The following is a 24,936-nucleotide window of genomic DNA, read 5'->3' on the forward strand; positions in this document are numbered from 1 at the left end:
TTGGGATTCTGTAAAGAATTGTGACTGTACACTAGGATGTTTAATAGGAAGGAAACTCCCTCCTTTATGACATCACCAGACAGAGAGGTAGCTAAGGGGACTAGTTGAGACACTCTTAGAACAACAGCCACTTTTGTGGGAGCCCAAGAACAGCAGCTTTAAAACGGGGTAAATATTCAGGCATCATTAGGATCCTGAATACAAGCGAGCCAGTAAAATATGGGATCTACTCAGAAAGGCACAATCTATCAGATGGTCAAGACAAATAAACCTGGGGCCAAGGTAGCAGTTTCAGCACAGAGAGGGTCTGAGGTTACTACTAACACATCCCCTCAGCGGGGACATGGGTACATTCTTGCCTCAAGCCATCGAAGTGCTGCAGTCTCCCTGAACCCTTCCCACCGAAGATCAGAAGCTGCACATCCCACCACTCCCCATTCGGCATCAGACTATCCTCAATCTGTCTCCCTCCAGTCAGGGCCTGGACACTATGCGGTACCCACTCCTCGGGTAACCGAGACTGGACCAAGAACAGAATCATCCCGCCATTCCTCTCCTCCTAGAAAGAACCAGCAAACTCAGACACTGGCTTCCCATGCTTCAAGCAGACTACGGAATGTTAGTCCACCTGGAGAGGAAGCAGCACGAAGAGGCGGTGAGAGCAAGTCAGGGCGCGAGGTCGGCCATCATGCCTCATCAATCCCAGATGCCAAATCTACTCGTCGGTTGAGTTTTCAAGATCAGAAGGATAACTTACAATCACAAATCTTACAAGATGACCCACCATCCAAGGTCCAGAACCCCCAAGGAGTCAGAGTTCCCCGTAGGATTTTGACTTACCCAAAGGATGAAGCAGTACAAACTGAGCCCATCCAAAGGATTACAACTGCTAGCGAGATCAGATCTCCAAGGAGTCCCTCTCGCCCAGAGCACAGAAGCAGCTGTGTCTCTGCAGACTATCAGACAGCCCAGAGAAAGGTACCTGTAGAAGAATCAGAAACAGGTCCTTACAGTTCAATTCCTTCAAAACCCAAGGCCTTGTATAGGAATATGAACTTGGACTCATCACTCAAACTCTCTGTCCTTAAAGATTCTGATGGTGTACACCGAGTTTCTACACGGGTAGACCCTGAGTCTCTTCACAAGTATTCTGTCTATCCTGAAACCAAGCCCTCCGCAAAGGTCTTAATATCATCACAGGTGGAGTCCAATGTGAGGGCCCCAATCCGAGGAAACAACGAGGTTGGCCGCAGGGTCACCATCTCCCCAGGGGTACAGTCAGTAGAGCCAACTCACCGTGTGACAGCTCAATCAGTGTCTGAGGGCTCCCACAAGTCATCCATGTTTGTCACTCCAGAGCCCATCTATAAACAGCAAACCCCAAAACCCCCAGAAACTACCTACATGTCCCAAGGACCTACACCCAGGTATCCAGAACTCTCGCAAAAGCCCTCCATCCATGCAGAACTGGAACTGACCCCTCGGCCCTTGCCTCCTCGGTCCTTACCTAGGTACGGACCTGACTCCTCATGGTGGCCCTTGCTGAATCCTGAAGTTGAAACACCCCAAAGCCAGCCGACAACACCTGATTTTGAGCTTAAGTGTTCTCCTTCCCTAGATCCTTTATTGTCCGGTTTTAAAATAGACTCTAGCCCTTTCTGTGAGGATCTGAAGTTCCAGAGAGAGAAGGCAAGCCTATCACCACCGTCACCACCAAAGGAGTTTCCAAGTTGGGCACCACTGAATAAAGTGCCACAGACCCCCAAGCACACCTGCAAACAACCCATTCAAAGGTTTAGTGCTTTCTTCCTGGGTATGTGAAGAAGCAGACTGCCCAGGTGCAGCCCCAATTTAGTGAGATGGGATGTTGGGGTGGGCAGGAAAGACCACCTCTTCATTCTGGGAATAAGGGCTGCTCTCCTGCCAGTGCCAAAGCTAGTCCTATCCTTGAGCCTATTGCTCCATTCCTTCCCTGCCAGCTTCTCTGTGCTCCAAGCTAATGACATCGATGATGATGCTTGGGCCGGGCGACAGGCATTGACTCCTCCAGGCAACACTGCTTACCTTTTCAATTGAAGGTAGTAGAGAGGGCTTGCAGGGTTGAAAGCTGCTTCCTGAGTGGGGATGAAGAACTGAGCTGGGGTGAGGGCCGGTAAGGGCTGTTAAATAGAATAAGGGCCTCAGGTAAATACTCTGACTACAAAGTGGAGAGGGTGGGGTGCAGATGAGCTGGGATTCCAGGAGGGGAAAGGCATTCACAGTGGCACAGAGAGAGGGTGTAAAAAAGGGAAAGGGAGAATGGGTATATGATATATAGTTCTAGGCTGGAGGAGCTTCTTGGAGAGGACCAAGGGCTGAGGGCACCTTTGGGTGGAGAAATGTGGAGCTAGAAAGGGAGCTGCAAGTAGTGGAGGGTGGGATGTGCATCCCACAGAGAGAAGAAAAGCAACCATCTCTCTGTTACTTTCAGATGTCTCAGAGGAAATGTACAATCGTGTCATCTGGTGGCTGAAAGGTCTGTGCTTTTCCCTCCTATGGGTCCACTGTGGGAGCTTGGGGGATGGGAGGACAGGTGAGGAGTGGCATCTATGTATCTACAGAGTTGGGTCGTTTAGGAGGTAAATGCTGGGATTTTGACCTGAAGAAGCAGAGGAACTTCTCATCTTGCTGAAAATTTCACCGTTAGAGTCATTTCTTTGGGGGCTTGGGATCTTTTCCATTTTCAAGAGTCTCCTTTTAACAGGAAGTTACTTCTGGAATGGAGAATAATTTAAGCCTCATGGCCTTTTCAGCTTAGTTGGTCACCTATCACATGATTTAAAAAAAATACACCAAAGCAAACCGCCTGCTTCACAGTCTTGCTCAGAGTTGACTTCACCCTAATTCAGGCTGGGGACTCTTCTCATGTGTTTCTCGGATTCCTCAGAACCCTCCTCATGCCCCCACTCTACCACCTGGGGTACTTATTGGTGCTGCCCAGGCAGGATCTTCAGAGATGTCTGGGCCTCCCCCTTGAGACCGTCAGTGTGTCTTGCAGCTCTAGAATACTTAAGAGAAGTGTCCCCAGACCTTGTGACCCTCCGCTCCCTTTATACTCTTGGCTTCTCTGGGGGCAGGGGAGGGTGGGGACCAGCCCTCAAGGAGTAAATCTTGGCAGCAGGGACCTCTTGCTGTGAGCATTTTGGCCCAAAATATACTCCAGCCCTATGAGCATGACAGAGGGCAGGGCTATGGATAAAGCAGTTCCTGGGGAGGAGAGAGCCCTGGGAATGCCGTCCAATCCCAACCAGCATGAGCCCTCCTAGTGATGGTCAGCAAAGAGCAGAGAAGGGCAGTCCTCCTCAGAGGGAGCAAAGCTCTATAGAGTAGCAGCACAGTAAAGTACGAACTCGAGTTATCTAAGGATTTGGGCCCTGGGTCCACTATTTTCTGACTGTGACCTTGGGTAAGTTATTTTACCTCTCCAAGCATCAGTTTCCTCATCTGTTAATGAGAATAATGGCTCCCTCTTAGGGTTATTGTGAGGATTATTACAAGCTATTACCGAAAAAACACTTAGCACAGTGCTTGGCAACAGTGAGCATTCAGTAAATACTAGCTGCTGTTATTTGGGCCACTTGCACTTGGAAGGGATTGGGCCAGGTTTGCCCAAGTCCACTGGGCGTCTTTAGTAAATTTCTCTTTTTCCCCTCCTATTGGCACTCTCTGAATTCCATTTGCTGCCCCCTGGGAATGCCTGGCTTCTACTCTGTTATGACAGATGAGGAGGTAAGAATGCCCCTGGGAGGTTACTCCCAGTCTTCCTGGGCCCACCCTACAATCCAAATCCATCTCCTGTCCTGTAATGGGAGAAGGCATGGAGGGAGACAGAGCTGCTCCCTATGGTTGAGCAGATTGTTCACTGCACAAGAGCACTGGGTGGAGGGGGTAAGTGGGGGGCCGAAATCTAACCTGTGTTCCATTTGCCAAGCTGTGCACCTGTGGGGCTGCATCTCCCCAGAGGGGGATTTGCACAAAAGCACTGTATGAGCTAGTTGCAGTCCTAGAAAGAACAGACCTTTTGGCAGATGATGAATCTTGCCAAGTGCTCTGTGGGAAGGCTGTCTAGGTAGCCGTTGGATCAGTCCCCACCTGGTTCTCCTCTTTTCAGCCTGGGGCATTCTAGAAAGGGGTCGCTTTTTTGGGTTACACACTATTTGGGTCCTCAACTTGGAAAAACTCAAGGTGGACTCTGCTCTCAGCAGTCCTGTGTCCTCATTTTGGCAGTGTCCTGATTTCACTGCATTGTTCCCATAAGTACTTTGGCTATTCTTGGCCCATGTTTGATAAGATGGTCAAAGCTCTTCCTACTTCCATTATTTTCTCTTGCCGTATTTCTCTATTACCCAAAGCCTAACAATGGCCTCTAATGGGTCCCATTCATGGGCTGACTCAGGATGCACAGTTGGCCACAGATAGAAAGCAAACCAGTGCATAGTGGGGGTCAGCCTAAGCTCAGATAATGGAACAGCTGAAGGGGAGGTGACCAGAAACAAGGCTGCCACCTCCCACTGCCATGGGTTCTTATCCAACCCTGAGCTCAGCTGTAGGTGGGAGTGGCTACTTTCAGAGATTATCTCCATGCAAGACAGTAAGTCCCTCCCTCCCTTTCTCCCTTCCTTCCTTCGTTCCTCCCTCCCTTCTTTCAATGAACAATTTTTATTCAGATGCCTAGCACTCTACTAGGCACTTTTAGGGGAAGCATTGAAGTTTCACAGCACACACATTCCTTGGCCTTGAGAAACTTGCCATGATATGGTTGGGGAGATAAAACACAAACAGGAAACATTTAAACAACAATATGAAATAGTTGGTGCTGAAATGTCAAAATAGATGGAACAGACTGAGTAAGTGCTCTTGGAGGGTCTTAGGAGAGAGGGAGTTCGCAGGGATATGGGTAGGGGGTCAGGGATATGGGTAGGCCCTCCTTCCCAAAGCCAAGGGATGGTGGTGTCTTAGCTAGCCTTTTGCTCACCCCTAGATGCAAATCTGTACCTTTGGGAAGGGGTTAATATTTTCCTTCAGTCAAGATTTGATGTTTTTGACTGAGCAAGCTCCTCCCTGTTCTCCCCCATCCTCACCCCCTTTTTCTGTGCATCATGTTTTAGTTTAGTAAGTCAAAAGCCTTGGCAACAGGATGGCTCCTTCCTAAAATAGCTCTTATCCTGTCTCAATAATTACAGCTCTCCAGCCCTGTTCAGCAACAGAGTTGCTCCCCAGAAGCCGAGAAGAGAAGGCTCCCAGGCAGCTGGGCTGCTGATCTTCTCTGACATTCTGGAGGTAGGATGGCATGGAGGTGGGCCAGGTGCTCTCTAATGCATGAGAGAGCTAGGCTCTCCCCAGCCTGTCCCCCAGCCAGCATGGCCCCATGCAGACTCAGGATGGAGATGCTGTGGTGCTGGTGTCCAAGGCCTCTGATTCCTCTAATCTGGGAATGGTTGACCATAGAGTCTGTTCCAGATTCCATTCCTGGCTGGGATTCTCTGGTGGCCTGGCCACGATGCCTGGCTTGTGGAAGGCATCATGTTTGTTGTTGAGCTTCACAAGCTTCTCTGGGTGAACAGCTGGGGATGGCACCTGATTCAGCCCATCTCTTTCTCCTAAGTGTCAGTCCCTTCCCAAATGGCCCTTCAAGGCCCTTTTGTCTAAGGAATGGGGTGGACAGATGCTTCTCATCCTTGGATTGGGACATTAGGGGCTGGAGTCTCCCTAGAGGAGTTTGTGCTGGACTGAGGGAAGCATTCCTGATGGGGTTTTTTTGGGATCAGAACTAGCAAAAGCTCAACAGGAAGGTCCTGAGGGTGCCCTAATGGGTCACTGGGGGCTGTCTTCTCACATAGCCCTGGGGAGTTCCTGAAAATAAAGCAGTTCTGATGGGAGGGACTGCAATGCCTTTGATGGACAGGGTGTGTTAGCCCCAAGATCCTGTTTCCTCAAGGCATCTGACCTGCTCATCCTTAAATGTGACTTCTCAGGCTGTCATAGGGCAAGGTGGTTTACTCTCTGCTCTATCAATTATGCAAGAAACCAACTCTGGAAAATAGGCCAGGAATCAGAGGAGGCCATCTCACTGATACTTAAGGCAGACCTCAGTGTCTTTTGGATGACATGTCATGTGACCCCTGAGGGATAGGATGATCAGCCTCCTGTTGTCTTCTGAATCACAGGAACATTTTGCTCAGGTTGGCTTCCTTTACAAAGAGAAATCCAAAGCCTTTGAGGAACTCAGGGAGTTTCCACATTCATGAGGATGTTCACAGAATCCTAGGTCATGGGCTATCTGGAAGAAACCCTCTCTCACTTTTTTTTAAAGTGCTCTGTTGCCCAGGCTGGAGTGCAGTGGTGCGATCCATAGCTCATTGTAATCTTGAACTCCTGGGCTCAAGTGATTCTCCTGCCTCAGCCTCCTGAGCAGCTGGGACTATGGGCACCAGCCACTGTACCTGGCATTTCTCTTGCTTCGGGTAGAGGTTCATAGTTGAGAAGAAAGAGAATCGTTGAAAGAATGGAGCAGAACTGCTGAAAATGGGGCAAGGCATCTCGGGAGGCTTTTTTTTTTTTTGAGACGGAGTCTCGCTCTGTCGCCCAGGCTGGGAGTGCAGTGGCATGATCTCGGCTCACTGCAACCCATGCCTCCCGGGTTCAAATGATTCTCCTGCCTCAGCCTCCTGAGTAGCTGGGATTACAGGCACCCACCACCACGCCCAGCTAGTTTTTGTATTTTTAGTAGAGACGGGGTTTCACCAAATTGGTCAGGCTGGTCTCAAACTCCTGACTTTGTGATCTGCCTGCCTCAGCCTCCCAAAGTGCTGAGATTACAGGCATGAGTCCCCACGCCTGGCCTTGGGAGGATTTTTATAGCAGTTTGACCATTGTTCCACAGCTTCTTAGGAAGCAAGCATCTTACCCCATCAGATGGCACTCTGTTCATTTCCAGCTACCATGGGCAGCCAATTCCAGAGCAGGATGGAAGGCTGGTGACCTCTGGCTAAAATTTGCTAATTTGGGGACAGGCTAAGTTGACCAGCTCATCAGGGTTTGCCTGGGACTTTGCTGGTTTTAGCACTGAAAGTCCCATGTCTCAAGAACCCCCTCAGTCCTGGGCAGACCAGGACAGTTGGTCACCTAGTACAAGCTGTGGTGCAGTCTGCCTGGAAGCACAGAGTGAGGGGACAATGTCCTGGCTTCACAGTGATACATGGGCAGGTTACTCCCTCTGCCTATAAAATGGGGGCAGGAAAATACGATGCTTTTCTCTCAGACTTGATAGCAGAGCTGAGGGCAGACTCTCTTCTTAGTTCTTTGTTTTGCCCAGAATAATCCCACATAGGGAAAAATCTGCCACATCCATCGTGGACTTTTTGGTGTATTTTCAGAAGCTGTGTGGTGACTGGAACCAATCTCCAACATCACATCTTTCTGCAGAGTAGTTTGGTGCTGTTTGAAATGGTGGATTTTCCAAGTAACAGAAACAGTGGGCCTGGGTAGAGTAGGGAGCTTGGCTTCACAGGCCAGGGTGCATACTCGGGTGAGGAAGTAAATCTGTAACCAAGGAGCCACCCTGACAGGTGCTCAGCCAGAGGCAGGCTGTCCTGAGAAGCAGAAATGGCCGTGTCCCTCACCCTCCTCTGCTCAGCTGCCTTTGGCTCAGCTGCTGTTAGGGGAGCAGCAGGAGACAGCTGCACCTTGAGGGCTGAATGAAGCCTGGAGGAGGGGGACAGAATGTGAAGCAGTTCCTGAGGGAAGCTCAGGCTGACACTGTGGGTGTCGCTTCCTTGGCACACCCACTGCCGGCAAAGCCATCTAGTTCCAGGGGTCTCCACAGTGGCTGTTTCCGGGAACTTGGGTGGGTAGGTCTGAGACCAAGCACTAGCTTTCTAGAGATGGTGTCTAGCTGGAGAAGCTGACTCCACAGATGGTGGTGGCTTGGTCATTCCAATGTCACTTTAATTTAAGGCATTACTCTGGTATTCTCTGTCCTCCCATCTCTTTACCCCTATTACATGTGCACACTCCAAATCCTTTGGAGGGAAGGCATTTGAAATAGTCACAGTTGACAGTTACTGGTTTGATGTTGATAATTTTCTTATTAGTGGAGATAATAGCTACCATTCATTTAGTGATCACATTAAGTGCATTAGTGGGTTTTCATAGTAACCTATGAGTGGATTTATGCTCCCTGTTTCACAGATGAAGAAACTGAGGCTCAGAGTTTGTTCATCAAAGCTGGAAGCATTTTAAGGAGCAGTCTGTCCCAGGGAGTCAACTATATGGTATAGAAACCCTTCTTCTATAGCCACGTCTCCCTGGAAAATACTTTTCAATATTTCAGCAGCACCTTTAGGTATCAAGAATTGTGAAGGGAAAGGTTTTAGTGGGAGTAACATCTGTGTCCTTGCATGTGAACCATGAGGCTGGGAGGTGGGTGTGAGCTTGTGAGCAGCCAAGATGAAGGGCAAGTGAAGGGTCAATGAAGCCCAGAGCCTCAAGGCTTGTCTGGGCTCTAAAATCAGAATGGAAAACTAATCAATGAGTCCTTTTAGTCAATCCATATTGATCAGCCATCTCCTGGGGGCAGAGGCCTGGACACCCAGACAAACATCACATCACATGTTTGCTGATTTGAAGTGAGCAGAGGTTAAAAGAGAAGACATACTCCCTGCCCTTGAGGAGCTTGTGGTTAATTCGGTAGAGAAAAGTATACAGATGGGTCACTTGAAAGGGTGTGTACATCAAAGGACAAAGCAAAGTCCAATGAAATGAGTCAGCAAAGCTTCCAGCATGGAGGCATATGGAGGGTAAAAGCCAGGGAGACACAGATATTGGCACAGTATAGTGAAGACTTTGGTAACTTGGCTGCCCAAAGGTTGAAGGGCAGTTGTTTAGAATCAGTGAGTTTTTGGCCGTTGGAGGTAGGTATTCGAGCAGAGGCTGGGAAGGTAGGGGAGCCTTCAGACATCTGGTGAGTAGTCACATCAGGAGGTTTGTAAGTCCTTTCCAACCCTGAGCTCCTATAGCCCTGCCCTGCTCGTGGAGGGTGTTGGAAGGACTGTCTGGCTTCTAGCACTCCACCAGCTCCGGAACTGCCCCTCTTTGCAGTCATTCGGCAGGTGCCAGGAAACACAGTGTTCCCCAGCCTTGCCACCCACACCTTATGCCTGCCTCCAGGATCATGGGACACGTGGCAGCAGCTGGGGGAAGATTTGGGCTTAATGTATTTTGGTTTATTGCCTTTGTCCACCACAGACCTAGTTGGACAGACTTGCTGAGGTTTCCTTGAAAGACACAACCCAGTGATAGCCTTTGGTCCGAGGGCTCTCTGACTGTATCATCAGTGACTCATCTATCTCACTGGGGAAGGGATGTATGATTAGTTCTTGCACCACTTTAGGGAAACTTAGCTACTGAGAGGCAGAAATGGCCATTGCTAGTTATGCAGATCTGAAATCCTGATTTCCTATGGTAATTGCTGTTTATTATCGGCTTTAAACCTGGGCCCTGGGATGGCCCACATGCAGCCTCCTTGCTTAGGTCCTGTGCCACACAACCTGTACCTATGGGTGGGCAGGAAAGACCTAGTGGAGGGGGCCAGGACATACCATGTTGGCCTGACCTAAGCAATGGAGCCCAGGACAGCAGGCTAGAGCTATGGTAGCTGAGCTGAGTTTCCCAGCTAGACACTCCCCTAGACACTTGGCTCAGATACCGTGCCCTAGCAGTGCCTGGGGAGTTGTACTCTAGTCAAGGCCATCAATGCTTGGTGGGATATTGAATTTTGAGGGAGAGCTAGCGCTGCAAGAGCTGAGCCATGCTGAAGCAGAGTTGGCCAGGCCACCTGCTGGCTGGAGATGAGGAAGAGCACTCAGTAAATTGCCAGTGACTCACGCAAGGGCTGCTGTATTAGACTCTAACTCCCTCACACAGAATGTAAGAGCTAGAGTTGAGAGAAGTCCAGTCTTCTCTTTCAGTGGGGGAAAGAGAGGCCCAGAGAGGGCAAGGGACTTTCAGGCAGTAAGACAGCCAAGTTAGCATAGGACTTGTGGCCAGGCCAGGTTCTCTCAGAGTCCTCCGAATGCTGTGGTAGGTTAGCATGCAGGGCTTGTGCAGGGGGGATGGCTCAAAGTCAGTCTTCAGCTTTTATTTCACCCAGCATGCCTCATGTTAGGCCTGTGGTACAGTGATTAGAAAGAGATTAGACCAATATTCTTGGCTTAGAGCTAAGTTCCGTGGTCCCAGGACTTGCTTGGGGCCTCACTTTCCTCAAGGCAAGCTGGTACCAACCTTCCTCAGGACACACAGGGCCCTCTGGCGCCTGGGCAGCAGGTGCCAGAGAAGAACTGGGATTCCAGCCACAGCTGAGGATGAGCTGGCTGGGCTGCCTTTTGAGATGTGTATGTGTCCACACTTGGAATTCAGCTGAGATCAGGGGAAGGGGCATGTTATAATAGTGGAAAGTAAGGGTTTCTGCTGGGTCCTGTCTTCCCTGATGTAGGCTTTCTCCTCACCCCAGGCTACAGGACTCTGGAAGCATGTAAGAGGTATTCTTAGAGTGCATACATGAGTACTGGAGGCCCAGGGCTTTGAACAGTGGGGCTTTGTATAGCCCAAGCTTGACATTTGGGGCTGATGGTAGCAGCAGCTGCTGCTTCTGCAGACTTCCAACTGCCATTGGTTTCTCTCTTTATGTCTTTGTTTTCCTGAGTACAGCTTCGGATGCTCTGATCTACCCCAGACCTTTTCTGGGAGCCTCTCTTTACCTTTAGAGGTTCCCTTTCAGGGGAGCCAAGCTGCTGCCCCCATTCTATACATTCTCCCCCTTTTCTCAGATCCTGGGCCCTCTCCTGAATCACTGCATGGCCAACCTTTCTCCAGCACCTCCTGCTGCTGCCTTGTTCTCTTATCTTCCTCCAAGGCCTATAGTAGCATACAGCATATCCTCCTTCCCCCACTCCATCCACTTTTAGAAGGCCAGAGCTGCAAGGAAGCTTAGAAATCATCTAGTTTAATCCCCTCATTTTCAGCTATGGAAACTGAGACCCTGACGGGTGAAGCAAGGCCACCCAACTAGGAAGGTTTCTCCTCAACCTGCTGGCTCGTGAACACCCTGCCATCTTCCAGTCCACCAGTGCCAAACAGCCAATAACAGCTCCAGTAGCAGCCCCATTGTTTTTCTCAGCTTGATCTTACCTGCTGCCTCAGGCCCTCTTCCCTCCTCTGGCTGAGTTCTAACTGGTCCCGACCACTGCTACTGGTTCACAGATCAGACTGAAATACAGCAGGCAGGCCTCTGGCACTTCTACCAACAGGGAGGGCCGTGCCTGTGGGTCTCAGTTTTGTCCAGAGTGTATTCAGGCAGAAGCCAGTCAGCCTGCCATTGAGAGAGGAGTCTTGGGGGTCAGGACGGAACATGCTTCTGGAAACTTCCACAGGAGCCTGACCAGCTCAGACCCTACTTAGCTCAGGGAATCCCTCACCAACACCCCACTCACCAAGCATCTGCCTTCCCCTAGCTGCTGCTCTGACCCTTCTGAGCCTCTAATGCCTCTAAAGCTTCAGGGGCATCTGTCCCCTCAGCATCTCACCTGCTTGTGGGAGGAAGAGTGGCCCAGCTGGGCCTGGGTCACGCCTGGGTTGGCCTCTCCTGAGGCCCTCCCCACTATCCTCAGCCACAGGCAAGGCTCCACCGCCCTGTTAAAGCCACTCAGCCTCTCCCTTCCATCCTTCCGGCAGATGATCCCTGCAGCAAATCCTCTTTAATCTGTAATCTGCAGTACTGCACGAAGGGAACCTGTCTCTAACCTGCCCCTTCACAGCTCGGGTGGAGGTGGAGAATATCTGACATTCCCCTTTAGGAGGGGTGGTGATCAGTAACTTGGGCATCAGCCGGCTTCACTTTGTGAAAACCTTGCTGAATCCGTGCGCTAACTAACGGTTTCTCTCCAACTCATAGAGCAACTCCCCCTCCCTTCCAAAGGCGTCTTCTTCTGGGGATGCCAGGTGGGGCGTTCGGTTTTCTTTGGGAACTGGCTCAAGCCCCCGCGGTACTTCTGGAGCTGAGTAAAAAAGAGCCAGGTGTCCAGTGCTGCCCGGGGACGAGGAGCTGAGGCTCCCCGCTCTGTCCTGGGTGACCCTATGCTCTGCGCCTCCGGGGGTCGCGGGCTGCGAGGCCGGCCCTAAGGTGGGCACCCCGACCCGGCTCGCGCCGGCACCCCTAGCAGCTGAGGTACAGGCCCCGCCCCGGGGACGACTCGCTCCGCCCCCGCCGCCGGGCCCCTCCCCCAGCTGTCCGCACTCGAGTAGGCGGGAGGGGGACAGCGGTGCTGCGAGGTCGGCGCGCAGCTCCGCAGCGGGTCGCTCGGGCGCTGTCCAGGCGGAGCCGGCCCCGCCCGGGCTGCAGCCATGGTAAGGCAGGCAGGCAGGCAGGCAGGAGGACGGGCGGGCGCGGGTCAGGGCCGGGGTGCGCAGGGCGGGTCGCTCCCGGGCGGCTCCAAAGGGACCCGCGGCGCCGCAGCCGCGGCTGTGCAGGGTGGGAGGCGCCGTCGCCGGCCGCGGGCACAGGCTGGCACTGCTGTCGAGCGGCGGTGCGTCGTTGCTCCCAAGTTTTTCCCTCTGAGCAGCCACGGAGTGGGCCCCGACCCCTAGATAATGCCTGCGGTCTAGGATGAAGGGGTGGGTCCGTGCTGAGGGAGGTGCCCGCTGGTGGAGACGCGCATGTTGGGGTGGCGAAGGCGCATCAGTGGTGAGCGGAGGTGAGGGTCCCCATCCTCGCCTGGGTCAGCTTTTACCTGAGTAACCCCTCCTCACCCACCTACCCTGGGCACAGGGGCCAGTACCAACTTCATTTGGAAAACACAGAGGAGGCCCACAAACACTGCCTGCCTCCCCAGGAGGGATGGTGAGACGCTTGGCCCCTCCTTGCCTCAGCCTGACAAGGGGCAGTCTCTGGGCCTTTCTCAAAGGGACCCCTGAGAGAGAGAGAGGCCCAGTCCACCATCCTGCCCGGTGGGATTAGCTATATCCTTCTGCCCCCGGGGACAGGAACCATGGGAAAGCTTCCTCCTGCTGCATCTACCCCCTCCCTGCCCACCAGCCAGGTCCCTCTGCAGTGTGTGGGGGTGGGGGCACCCATCCCTGCCACCTGCCTGTAGTGGGAAGAGAAACAGTAACCCCAGCCAGCCTCCCTGGAGGTGCCCAGGTAGGAAGTTTTGATGCTTGGCTCTGAAGATGTCATCTCTTCTCCTGACATTGTTGCCAGAGCCTGCCACAAATAACATAAGGATGTCAGGACCTCCAGGCCACACACCGTCCTCTCCTCCCAGTCTGGAAGCCCCACAGCCTTTGCCCTCTGCATTGGGGAACACGAACTCTTTACAGCAGTGGGGGATCCCTGACTAGCCTGTGGGGCGGGATGGTGGCTGTGGGCAGCCTCCAGAAGGGAACTCCCTGGGCCCCCTGGGATCAGAAGCTTTCAGGACTGGTAGGGCCAATCTTTTGGGCTCTTGTCTTTCAAGCTGTGTCCAGGCAGAGGCCCAAGCCTTGGCCAGGAAGTCTTGGTGACCCTGTGACCTTCCCCAAAGGGGGGTTCCTGGGAGAGGCCTGTCCTTATTCCTGTCCCCCACTTCTCCCCACATGGTGGATGGATGGACTGATTGTTCTAGGGATGGAAGCCTAGGGAAGTACTGATTATCCCCAGTGCCAAGTCCAGCAGGGGCTAGAGGGGCTTTTTCTGCCACATACTAAGTTCAGTTCAGCTGAGGTCTTGATGCTTTCAGCTTGTCTGAGGCCACCCTGTTCTCTAATTAAAGACACCCCCCCACCCCAACCACCACCACCAAAGTCCCCATCCTCAGGCCCCTGCCCTCAAGCCAGCCAAGTTCTTAGGCTGACTGGTTCAGACCAAACTCCTCTATGAGGGTCTCTTTGTCAAAGGAGGTCAGTGTCCCAGCTGCTTTGGGAATCAGTGGGGGAGACCTCCCCAACCCAGGTGCCCCAGGGGGTTTAAATTTACATGTGAAAAGAAAAACAGGCCAACATTAATGACTATCCTGTGACTTGGGATGCACCTTCTCTTCTCAGGTTCAAAGCAGTTTAAGGAATCTATCATTTGGGAGTGCTTTCTCTCCCCGGCCTCCCTGGGAGGCAAGGAAGGGCCATTCACAACTGAACATTAAGGTCCTCAAATTAAGACACTATCCAGACTCACAAAAGATGTTTCCACCCAACCAGAAACAGTGGCCCCCTGACTCCTAGTTGAGTGTACACTTCCAACCAGGCCCCTTAATTTGTCTCCCACCTAAATGGCAGCTCTGAAGCTTCTGGGCTTCCAGCCTCCCCATTGCGTTGAACCCATGCTCCTTAGAGACCAAGTGCTAACAGCTCCCCTGTTGATGCTATGGAAGTCATGGAGTGATGGAATTGATACAGGTTGCCATGAGTCAGAGGTCAGGTGTCCTAGGGTAAGGGGAGTCCCTGGAGCAAAGTACCCTCTGTGGCTGGTGCTCCCTGCAGGGAAATCTAGGAGCATATTTCTGAAGACAGTGACGTTCCCCACTGGGGAAAAAAAAAATGAACGCTTGGGAAGAAGTGTGGGACCATTCCCATGAAAACCTATATGGGGAAGTATAGGACATCTCATCCTACTCCAGCACTGCTTAAAGTTAAGATGAAAGAGAGAGATTGGGGGATTCAATTCCTTTGGGAATGGGTATCCTGGGTGACTGTCCTCATGTGCTGATGGGCCAGGTCACTTGGGGACAGCTCATAGTCCTCAGGCAAACCACAGTGTCCTTGGGGGTTAACAGGAGAGGTCAAATGGATCAAGAGCCTGTGCTGCAAACAGACATTGGGAGGTTGGTGCTGTGCCCACCAGGGTAGGCAGCAGGCAGGCGTCATGGGGCAGCCAATCAGAGGAGGAGGGGACTGCAGAGGAACCAAGTGATCCTGCTGCAGCTGAGCTGTCCTTGGAGGGTGGGAGCCAAGGGAAGGGGAGGAGAAGAGGGGTGGGGAAGGACATTCCACAGGCTTTTTTGGCCCCTGCCAGAGACAGAAGGAGGTCAAAGAGAAAGGGAAAGGAGCAAGCCAGGAAGCCAGACAAGAGCATCAAAACAAGACGGTTTCTGTGTGTGAGGAACTTTGCCTGGGAGATAAAATTAGACCTAGAGCTTGCTGACAGGGAGTCTGAAGCGTGGGACATGGACCGTTCACTGGGATGGCAAGGGAATTCTGTCCCTGAGGACAGGACTGAAGCTGGGATAAGGTGCTGCTCTGGGAGATGGGTGGACATGACCTGTCTTCCCCCTGCCTTGGCTGGGATTGGGGCTGAAAGTCAGAAAATGATTTGGTCACTGGCAGAGCTGGGAGTGGGCATGGACAGGCAGAAGGCGGGGACCCTGGTGTCCTGACTCCTTGTCTAGAGCCCCTGTGGCCCCCTCCATGCGGATGAGCAGCCAGGGCTGGCAGAGATGAGGATGGTGCTGGGTTCCTGGAGGCTCTGCTGGAAGATCGTGGGGGCTAGGGATCTTCATTAGGGCCTTCCTTTCTCCCATCCCTGCCCCTCCACTCAGTGCCCCTGGGAAATCAGGTGAAGCACAGCTTTCTCTGTCCCACCCTTGTCCTGACCCGCAGACCAACTGCTGGGTCATTGTGGATTTGTGCAGAGAGGCAGGATTTCCTGGAATTCCCCAGACTTACTAGCTGCCAGACAACAAGTCCTGCTGCCCCCCAGTCCCACCCCTTCTCTGTTGCCATGTAATTAATTGTCCAAGCTGGGACACTTTGAGAGTGAAAGGGCACAATTAATCACGATGCCAGGACAACAGGCATAGAATGGGATGTATGGTCACCACTGGACCTCACAAATATCATGGGTGAGAAAAGCCTTGGGTTAGGCTTGCCTCAGGATAGCCTCTTCTGGTCACCCAGCCTCTACCTGCTGGTTCCAGTTTTGGGCTGAGGGGCCTCTTTTCCTCCCCTCTGTCCAGGCAAGCACTGGAGACTATAGCTATAAGCAGGTGTGAAGACTTGAGAGGCAACAGCCTGGCAGTAGCTCCTAGCAGACTTTTCCCTCTAACTTCCCTATCCCAACCTCTTCCCTCTGGCATACACCTGGCAGTATGCATATCTGCCTCCCTCAATTCTTCCCTTTGCAGGAAGACTGTGGCCATCTTATCTCCCCCACTCTAGCTGGGACTCCACAGTGGTCTGGGGTAGTCCCCACTGGCTTGGCTAATCCCCAGAGAGTGAGTCAGCCTCTGCAGCCGGCCCTTGTCTATTGTCTGGGGGTGGCACGTGGGTATTGTGAGGCAAAGCTGAGCCCAGCACTGCCAGGCACCCCACAAAGGAGGCTGACCCCAAAGAAGAGGAGAATCTTTAGGGTCTAGAGCTGACAATGAGAGTTGGGGGAAACAGTCCCTCTTCTGAACTGGGGATGGGGTAGAACAGGCTTCTACAGAGCAGTCAATCCATTCTCTGCCTTCCACTCCCTGTGGGTCATGGTTTAGGCCAGCCCCTCTCCTGTACTGCTGGCTCTGGGCAAAGGGGGTAAGGAGATAACTGAGGGTGCTTCCCCTTGTATGTCCGTCACAGTTGGGGGCTGTCACAAGCTCTGGAGGCCCAGCCGTCCTTCAGCCTTCCCCGGGCTCTTCCATCCTCCCTCACCTGGTCTCTCCCAGCTGCCTTCCACCCACAGTCAGCATCCACTGGCAGGTTTACTTTTCTCTTCCAGGGCCCAGGGTCAGATTTGGGTGTGGCTCAGTGTCTGGAGTAAGGGGTAGGATCAGTTATACTGAACGCTGGTCTGTGAACCCTGGGAATTGAGCACTGGCAGTAGAATCTGTACCCCAGTCCCCCAGCTCACTGACCAGTAGTGACAGGAGGTACAGAACCCCCCACTGGTTGACCTGCCTGATGCAGGCAGCTTTCTTCTCCCCTATCTACTTTCCTCATGTCCCTGCCCCATTCTGATGCACTGTACTCTCCTTCTGGGTTTAATGCCTCTGTCTGTTCTATCTTAATCAGTCCAGCCTTACTTCCTGGCCTGAGACAGTCCCTGGCTAGGCCAGAACCCCAGGAAAGGCAGCCCCAAAAAAACATGCTGCTGAGAAGGAGACCAGAACTGGAGTTCCTCAGTTCCCTAGAGCAGTTTCCAGGACTCTGGGGGTGCCCAGGGCTCTTCTTAGACCCTGGGGCCCTGCCTGGCATCTTGGATTGGGGAGACTTGTGAGCAGGTGAGGGAGGGATGGTGAGCACTTCCTCTGGCTTGGCTGCAGTTTCTTTCTCTTCTAACCACAAGTGCTTTCCCTTTCCCTCTTGCCTTCTCTTGTCTTCTGTCTCCTTCCTCATTCTTCCCTTCCGGCTCCCTTCCTGGCACCACCCATCTATTCCACCCTCCTCGCTTCCCCCAGATCAAGCGTTTCCTGGAGGACACCACGGATGATGGAGAACTGAGCAAGTTCGTGAAGGATTTCTCAGGAAATGAGAGCTGCCACCCACCAGAGGCTAAGACCTGGGCATCCAGGCCCCAAGTCCTGGAGCCAAGGCCCCAGGCCCCAGACCTCTATGATGATGACCTGGAGTTCAGACCCCCTTCGTGGCCCCAGTCCGCTGACAACCAGCAGTACTTCTGTGCCCCAGCCCCTCTCAGCCCATCTGCCAGGCCCCGCAGCCCATGGGGCAAGCTTGATCCCTATGATTCCTCTGAGGTAGAGCCTCCAGCCCTGCCTTTACCTTTCAGTGGGCTGCTGCAGGAAGATCAGGGGGCAGGGGGCAGTGTGTGTGTGTGTGTGTGTGTGTGTGTGTGTGTGTGTGTGTGTGTGTGTTTATCTGGGACCTCTTTCAGTCCTGTGTAAGCCCTATCTCCATGACATCTGCCCCTAAGGGCACTGGAAATTAGCAGTTTCAGCAAGGGCAGGAGGCCCAGCTGGTGGCCTCAGATGGGAACCCAGAGAAGTCTGGCACTGCTTCTTTAAGGCTGGGGCAAAGGCCTGAAAGGGAGAGAAGATCAGCGCTGGGTGCCAGGGCCCCTTTGGCTTCTCACCCTGATGCATTCTGCCTTCCTGTCTACTAGGATGACAAGGAGTATGTGGGCTTTGCAACCCTCCCCAACCAAGTCCACCGAAAGTCCGTGAAGAAAGGCTTTGACTTTACCCTCATGGTGGCAGGTAGAAAAGGGGCAGGGCTGGGTTGGGCAGGGTGTGTTTCAGGTGGGGATAGTGTGTGTGTCCATGAGTGGGAAGGGAGTATAGGTCGGAGGGAGCAAGCAGTGAGTGGCTGTACTGTTTTGCAAAAAAGCCAGGAGTCATTGGTCTATGAAAGTGTATGTGTGTGGGGTGGGGTGGGGGTGGGTGTACGAATTGGTTGCAAAGAGCATCTGACCAACAGTTCCCTAGCATTTGCCTCTTTTTGTGTGACCTTGGGCAATCTCTTGCTCCCCCAAGCCAATCTCTGTGCTTCCTCCCAGCTCTAAAATGCTATAGTTTGGTTAGTCTAGTTCCGATTAGATAAGAAAGCAGTTCCCCCTAAACCTTGATCCAGTGGAGTTGCTTTTTGGCTATAGATCTTACCTTCTGATTTGGTGCCTCTGTCCTCTCTCCTCTCAGGAGAGTCTGGCCTGGGCAAATCCACACTTGTCAATAGCCTCTTCCTCACTGATCTGTACCGGGACCGGAAACTCCTTGGTGCTGAAGGTAAGGAAAGGAGAGAACAATCAGGCAGACTTGCCTTGGGAAATTAAACTCACTCTAGAGTCTGGGGGATGGGGCTCTCCCCGACATGCAGGAAACCATGGCTTCCTAGAGAGACTGACAGCAGCTCTCCATAGGCCTATCTGCCTGGCAGCCCACCAGCCAGCTCCCTAAAGATTTGGGTGCTGAAGCAGGGCAGGGACCAGAGTCTTGCTCTCTGAATGAGTCTCTGACCCCCAAGGATTCCAGGAATCCAAGAAAAAACCGGGAGCAGAGAAGAGGCTGGGGCCAGAGCCAACAGCCACCGGCATTTCCTGTGTTGGGAAATGTACTCCTTGCTGGTTCCCAGAGAACAGTCCCCCAGGCAGCTTGGGGGTGGAGAAGGGGGCAGTGTGGATGAGGCAGTCTGGGCAATGAGGCTGGTTGGGGTGGGCAGTTCATCCTGACTGGGCAGGTCCCTGCCCTTGCCCTGGCCTCAGTTTCCCCCTTCTCCAGAGCGGATCATGCAAACCGTGGAGATCACTAAGCATGCAGTGGACATAGAAGAGAAGGGTGTGAGGCTGCGGCTCACCATTGTGGACACACCAGGTTTTGGGGATGCAGTCAACAACACAGAGTGGTATGTCTGACTAAGTGCAATCCCAGCTGCCCCTGAGCCACCCTTCTCCATACACAGGTACACACATAGGCCCAGATATATCCATACTTATCAGGAGGAAGCTGTCTATGACCTTGAGCATGTGACTTCCCTTACTGGACAGCCATCTTCTCCTTTATAAAGTAAGAGGGAAAGGATTGGAATAGATTATTTTTAATGTTCCTTCCAATTCTGCCCCATGATTCTATAATGGGGTAGGGACATAAGAAAGAAGAGGCTGAGGCAGAAGGATCACTTGAGGCCAGGAGTTCAAGGCCAGCCTCGGCAACATAGTGAGATCCCATCTCTACAAAAAGTTTTAAAAATTAGCTGGGCATGGTGGCATAGGCCTGTAGTCTCAGCTACTGGGGAGGCTGAGGCAGAAGAATCACTTGAGCTCAGGAGGTCGAGGCTGCAGTGAGCCGTGATTGCACCACTGCACTCTAGCCTGGAAGACAGAGTGAAACCTTCCAAAAAAAAAAAGATGAGAAGAGCCTCAAAAAGCAAACACATGTGAAGTGTGAAAACATGTAGCACAGAGTTTGATTACATAGTAGTTGCCCAATAAACTGTCACCCTTTTTCCTTTCACTAGCAACATTTTAGGTGTCACAAGCAAGTCTTGTTGAAGGGCTGGGCATGCATGGAGGGAGGGTAAAGGTGAGGAAGAATAGGCAAAGGGGAAAAATGGTAGAACTTTGTTTAAACTCCAGGCACCCTCTAGGCTACCTGCAGAAAGAAAAGTTGGCTTTTCCACAACCCCCTATCATTCAGGCTTGAAGGACCTCCCTCCAGCTAATGGTCAGTAAGTCTGACCATTACCTCCAGCTTAGGTAATGGTCAGACCTAAGTGAGTAGATGAAGAGGGGAATGGATGAGATTGACAGGAGAAAAGGTGGTAGCTTTGATGAAGAAGTTAGGCAGGCAGTGCTAAGAGCGCTAGACAGAGAGTTCAAATCTTGATTGGCATTTAGTAACTTCATGATCTTAAGCAAATGATCCCCTTCAATCAATTTACCTACTGTCTCTTACCTTCCATAATACTAATAATTTCATTTGCCAGGCACCTCACAGTTTAAAGTGCACCTCCATATATACTCATTTTGTCAGACATTTATTTAATTAAAATATACCAGCACTTACCACCTCTCCAATTGATCTGAACATCACCCAACATGACGCATGCGCTCTGAAAAGTGTAAAGGGCTATTTACAGCATACTCAGGGATTTTAACAATGATAATTGCAGGACCAGCAACATAATTTGTTGGGCCCAGTGCAAATGAAAATGGAGGGCCCATTTTTCAAAATTTTTAAGAATTTCAACATGGCAACAGCAGAGCATCAAATCAGGTAGAATGTATTGAGCACATACTAGATGTCCAGCCTGTGCTGGACATTTTAAGGGATTCAGAACAAACATGAATGATTCCTATCCCTGAGAGGCTTATAGTCAAGTGGCAACAGGGAAGCAGGGGAGGTGGGGGCAGTTTTCTAACATGTTTCAATCAGATAGCAACTTAAATTAGTAAATGGGTCAGGCAAGGTGTAGTGGCAAGTGCACTGAGCTGTAGGGGCTCAGGTGGGTAGAGAATTTACTAGCTAAATGACCTACAGAAAGTCCTTTTCCTTTCCCTTTCCTTTCCCTCTCCTTCCTCCTTTCTTTCTTTTCTTTTCTTTTTTTTTTCTTTTTGAGACAGGTTCTCACTCTGTTGCCCAGGCTGGAGTGCAGTGAGCTGATCACCCGCCTCCCGGGGCTCCCTGGGCTCAGGTTATCCTCCCACTTCAACCTCCCAAATAGCTGGAACTATAGGTGTATGCCACCACACCCAGCTAACTTTTTTGTATTTTTTGTAGAGATGGGGGTCTCACTACATTGCCCAGTCTGGTCTTGAACTCCTGGGCTCAAGTAATCCACCTACCTTGGCCTCCTAAAGTGTTAGGATTACAGACGTGAACTACCACACCTGGCCTGGAGCAAATCTGTTAGCTGCTCTGCATCTAGTTTCTTCATGTATGAAATGATAGTGATGATGATCATAATGCATAATGTCGACCTGTCAGGGCAGTGAGGATTAAACAAGATAATAGAAGAACAAAGGATATGAAAATTGAGGTTCTTGGGGGAAATTTATTTATTTGTTTTGCTCTGTAGTGAAGACAAGGGGGGAGCAGTGTGTATTGGTATAGTAAAAGGAGCCTTCATGGAAGAGATGGTTCTTAGGGCCTTGAAGGATGGAGTGGGTTTGGAGGTAGAGGAAAGGGTAGAAACACATGAGCAAAGAGGTTCTGAGGTTACACTGGAAACCTGAATTAGAGTTTCCCTGGCTTCCAGTTGGTATTTGCCTGCAGCCACCTTGCTATTCTTTTTTTTTTTTTTTTTTTTTTTTTGAGACAGTCTGGCTGCATCACCCAGGCTGGAGTGGTATGATCTTGGCTCACTGCAACCTCCACCTGCTGGGTTCAAGCAATTCTCCTGCCTCAGACTCCCGAGTAGCTGGGACTACAGGTGCACACCACCACGCCCAGCTAATTTTTGTATTTTTAGTGGAGACGGGGTTTCACCATGTTGTTCAGGGTGGTCTCAAACTCCTGATCTTAAGTGATCCACCCGCCTCAGCCTTCCAAAGTGCTGGGATTACAGAGGTGAGCCACCGTGTCCAGCCTATTCTTACTGCTTTGTTTGATCACCTGGGCCCTTTCCCTCTCATCAAGCTAGCATTTATTAAACTTGCCTGAGTTTTGTATCAGGACATGTGAGATACACCCCATCCCATTCAGGAATTTCCCTAAAGATTTAGTAAAGTAAGCCAGGGAATAACAATGTCTTAAAAACACTGCTCAGAGAGTGGGCTACTACTTCTCTGTAGTCCCAGAGCTCACTAGGTGGCTCCCACTCTCACAGTTTCTCTGCTTGTCTGTCCCTGCCCCAGCTGGAAGCCTGTGGCAGAATACATTGATCAGCAGTTTGAGCAGTATTTCCGAGATGAGAGTGGCCTGAACCGAAAGAACATCCAAGACAACAGGGTGCACTGCTGCCTGTACTTCATCTCACCCTTCGGCCACGGGTATGGTCCAAGCCTGAGGCTCCTGGCACCACCGGGTGCTGTCAAGGGAACAGGCCAAGAGCACCAAGGGCAGGGCTGCCATTAGCAGGTGGTCACAGATTCCTGTTCCCCAGGCTCCGGCCATTGGATGTTGAATTCATGAAGGCCCTGCATCAGCGGGTCAACATCGTGCCTATCCTGGCTAAGGCAGACACACTGACACCTCCAGAAGTGGACCGAAAGAAACGCAAAGTGAGGGAAGCTGGTGGTGGGAGGGGATCAGGTGGGCTTCTAGAAAGGACGTGGTCCCCAGAACTTTGGGCCCCTCATCTGTTTGTCAGATCCGGGAGGAGATTGAGCATTTTGGAATCAAGATCTATCAGTTCCCAGACTGTGACTCTGACGAGGATGAGGACTTCAAATTGCAGGACCAAGCCCTAAAGGTGGGGCCACTCTAGGGCATCCCCTTCCCATCTTGTTTCTTCTGGGTAGAAAAAGGGAGTAGAATTCTATATTCAGGCTATCAGGGTGGAAAGGACCCTGGCTTCCTAGAGTGAAGCAGAGAAGATGACGATACAGGTGGAAAGAAAGAGGTGAGAACAGAGGGTGCTGACAGGCACCCCTAACCTCTTCCAGGAAAGCATCCCATTTGCAGTAATTGGCAGCAACACTGTAGTAGAGGCCAGAGGGCGGCGAGTTCGGGGTCGACTCTACCCCTGGGGCATTGTGGAAGGTAAAGCACTGAGCCTGTAACCAGGGTATCTCCTTGCCCTCTGTGGCTCTCCCCTACCTATGCCTCTGGCTGACCCCTAGCCTTGCTATGCAGTGGAAAACCCAGGGCACTGCGACTTTGTGAAGCTGAGGACAATGCTGGTACGTACCCACATGCAGGACCTGAAGGATGTGACGCGGGAGACACATTATGAGAACTACCGGGCACAGTGCATCCAGAGCATGACCCGCCTGGTGGTAAAGGAACGCAATCGCAAGTATGACCAGAAGCCAGGACAAAGCTGGCAGGGGGAGATCCCAAGCCTAGCCTTGGGTGAGACCAAGCCCTACTTTTGTTCTTCTATAGGCCCTGGGCTTAATCTAAGTGGGTGCTGGAGTCCTCCTAGCCTTATCAACCCTTTTCTCCCCTTAGCAAACTGACTCGAGAGAGTGGTACCGACTTCCCCATCCCTGCTGTCCCACCAGGGACAGATCCAGAAACTGAGAAGCTTATCCGAGAGAAAGATGAGGAGGTGAGAGCAGTATGGGTAGGGGAGGTCCCCTGTTTGATCACCAACGTTGGTATCTCTTTGTTTGGTAATAGAAAGATCCCTGGCTCTGGTGCATATTTCGGTCCTAGATAGGTCAATAGGTGGTTCTGTCCAGAGTCTCTATCACACCTCACGGCTACCAAGGTTCTGGCTTAAGGGATTAGAAATTTGGGGCACTTCCCCAACACTAAAGGACTCTTCAGAAGGCCGCATTTTGATGCCTGTGCCTATTCCAGCTGCGGCGGATGCAGGAGATGCTACACAAAATACAAAAACAGATGAAGGAGACCTATTAACTGGCTTTCAGCCCTGGATATTTAAATCTCCTCCTGTTCTTCCTGTCCATGCCAGCCCCTCCCAGCACCAGCTCTGCTCAGGCCCCTTCAGCTACTGCCACTTCGCCTTACATCCCTGCTGACTGCCCAGAGACTCAGAGGAAATAAAGTTTAATAAATCTGTAGGTGGCTTCTGGTGTCCCTGTGTGTATTTTTATGACCTCCTGGAGATCAAGACCCTGGGACCCAGTTTTGAAAGGCTAATGGGAGAAGATGTTGGTTTCTGGCTTTTAGTAGGGAAGGGAGAGTGGGGAAACTTTCCACTTCGTTTCCCCTTCTAAGTCCCTGCTTAGAATCCAGGCTGGCTTCTCCATCTTAACGATCATATCTATCATGCCTCTATTATCTGGGGTCTGGGTCTCTCTCCATCTTTCACACATACAGTACCTTTGGTAACAGAAATATCCCTGGCTCTGGTGCATATTTGGGTCCTGGATAGGTCAACAGGTGGTTCTGTCCAGAGTCTCCATCACACCTTAGGGGCTACCAAAGTCCTGGCTTAACGGATTAGAAATTTGGGGCACTTCTCCTGGCTAACACAGTGAAACCCCATCTCTACTAAAAATACAGACGGGCGAGGTGGCGGGCGCCTGTAGTCCCAGCTACTCGGGAGGCTGAGGCAGGAGAATGGCGTGAACCCGGAAGGCGGAGCTTGCAGAGAGCCGAGATTGCGCCACTGCACTCCAGCCTGGGCGACAGGGTGAGACTCCGTCTCAAAAAAAAAGAAAGAAAGAAAAATAAATTTGAGGCACTTCCCCAATACTAAAGGACTCTCCAAAAGGCCCCATGCCCGGCTAATTTTTTGTATTTTTAGTAGAGACGGGGTTTCACCATGTTAGCCAGGATGACCTCGATTTCCTGACCTTGTGATCCGCCCGCCTCAGCCTCCCAAAGTGCTGGGATTACAGGCGTGAGCCACCGCGCCCGGCCCAAAAGG

At 51.7% G+C, this 24,936-nt stretch overlaps 1 protein-coding gene across 7 annotated transcripts; it reads left to right on the forward strand.

Annotated features, from left to right (window-relative positions):
- Window positions 1-111: 111 nt before the first annotated feature.
- On the forward strand, window positions 112-24,130 carry SEPTIN4 (septin 4). Of its 7 annotated transcripts, none has more exons than XM_015119145.3 (14): window positions 112-1,813; window positions 2,471-2,515; window positions 3,761-3,768; window positions 17,442-17,738; window positions 18,104-18,197; window positions 18,636-18,722; window positions 19,215-19,338; window positions 22,289-22,423; window positions 22,537-22,654; window positions 22,744-22,845; window positions 23,039-23,135; window positions 23,229-23,391; window positions 23,547-23,646; window positions 23,901-24,130. In XM_015119145.3, the coding sequence occupies exons 1-14, from the start codon at window positions 220-222 to the stop codon at window positions 23,958-23,960; spliced, it is 3,024 nt and encodes a 1,007-aa protein (XP_014974631.3). In that variant the 5' UTR covers window positions 112-219; the 3' UTR covers window positions 23,961-24,130. The 7 variants fall into 7 exon arrangements, with proteins under 7 accessions (XP_014974631.3, XP_077826998.1, XP_077826996.1 ...); XM_077970872.1 differs by having other exon boundaries at window positions 112-168; XM_077970870.1 differs by lacking the exons at window positions 112-1,813; window positions 2,471-2,515 and adding an exon at window positions 5,223-5,319 and having other exon boundaries at window positions 3,616-3,768.
- Window positions 24,131-24,936: the final 806 nt, after the last annotated feature.

The sequence above is a fragment of the Macaca mulatta genome, chromosome 16 (genome assembly GCF_049350105.2).
Source record: "Macaca mulatta isolate MMU2019108-1 chromosome 16, T2T-MMU8v2.0, whole genome shotgun sequence".
NCBI lineage: Eukaryota > Metazoa > Chordata > Mammalia > Primates > Cercopithecidae > Macaca > Macaca mulatta.

Coding starts and splice junctions, on each gene's coding strand:
- SEPTIN4 (XM_015119145.3), top strand. CDS start 220: ATGGGATCTACTCAGAAAGGCACAATCTATCAGATGGTCAAGACAAAT. Junction 1,814..2,470: donor GTTTAGTGCTTTCTTCCTGG/GTATGTGAAGAA, acceptor TGTTACTTTCAG/ATGTCTCAGAGGAAATGTAC. Junction 22,424..22,536: donor ATCTCACCCTTCGGCCACGG/GTATGGTCCAAG, acceptor CCTGTTCCCCAG/GCTCCGGCCATTGGATGTTG.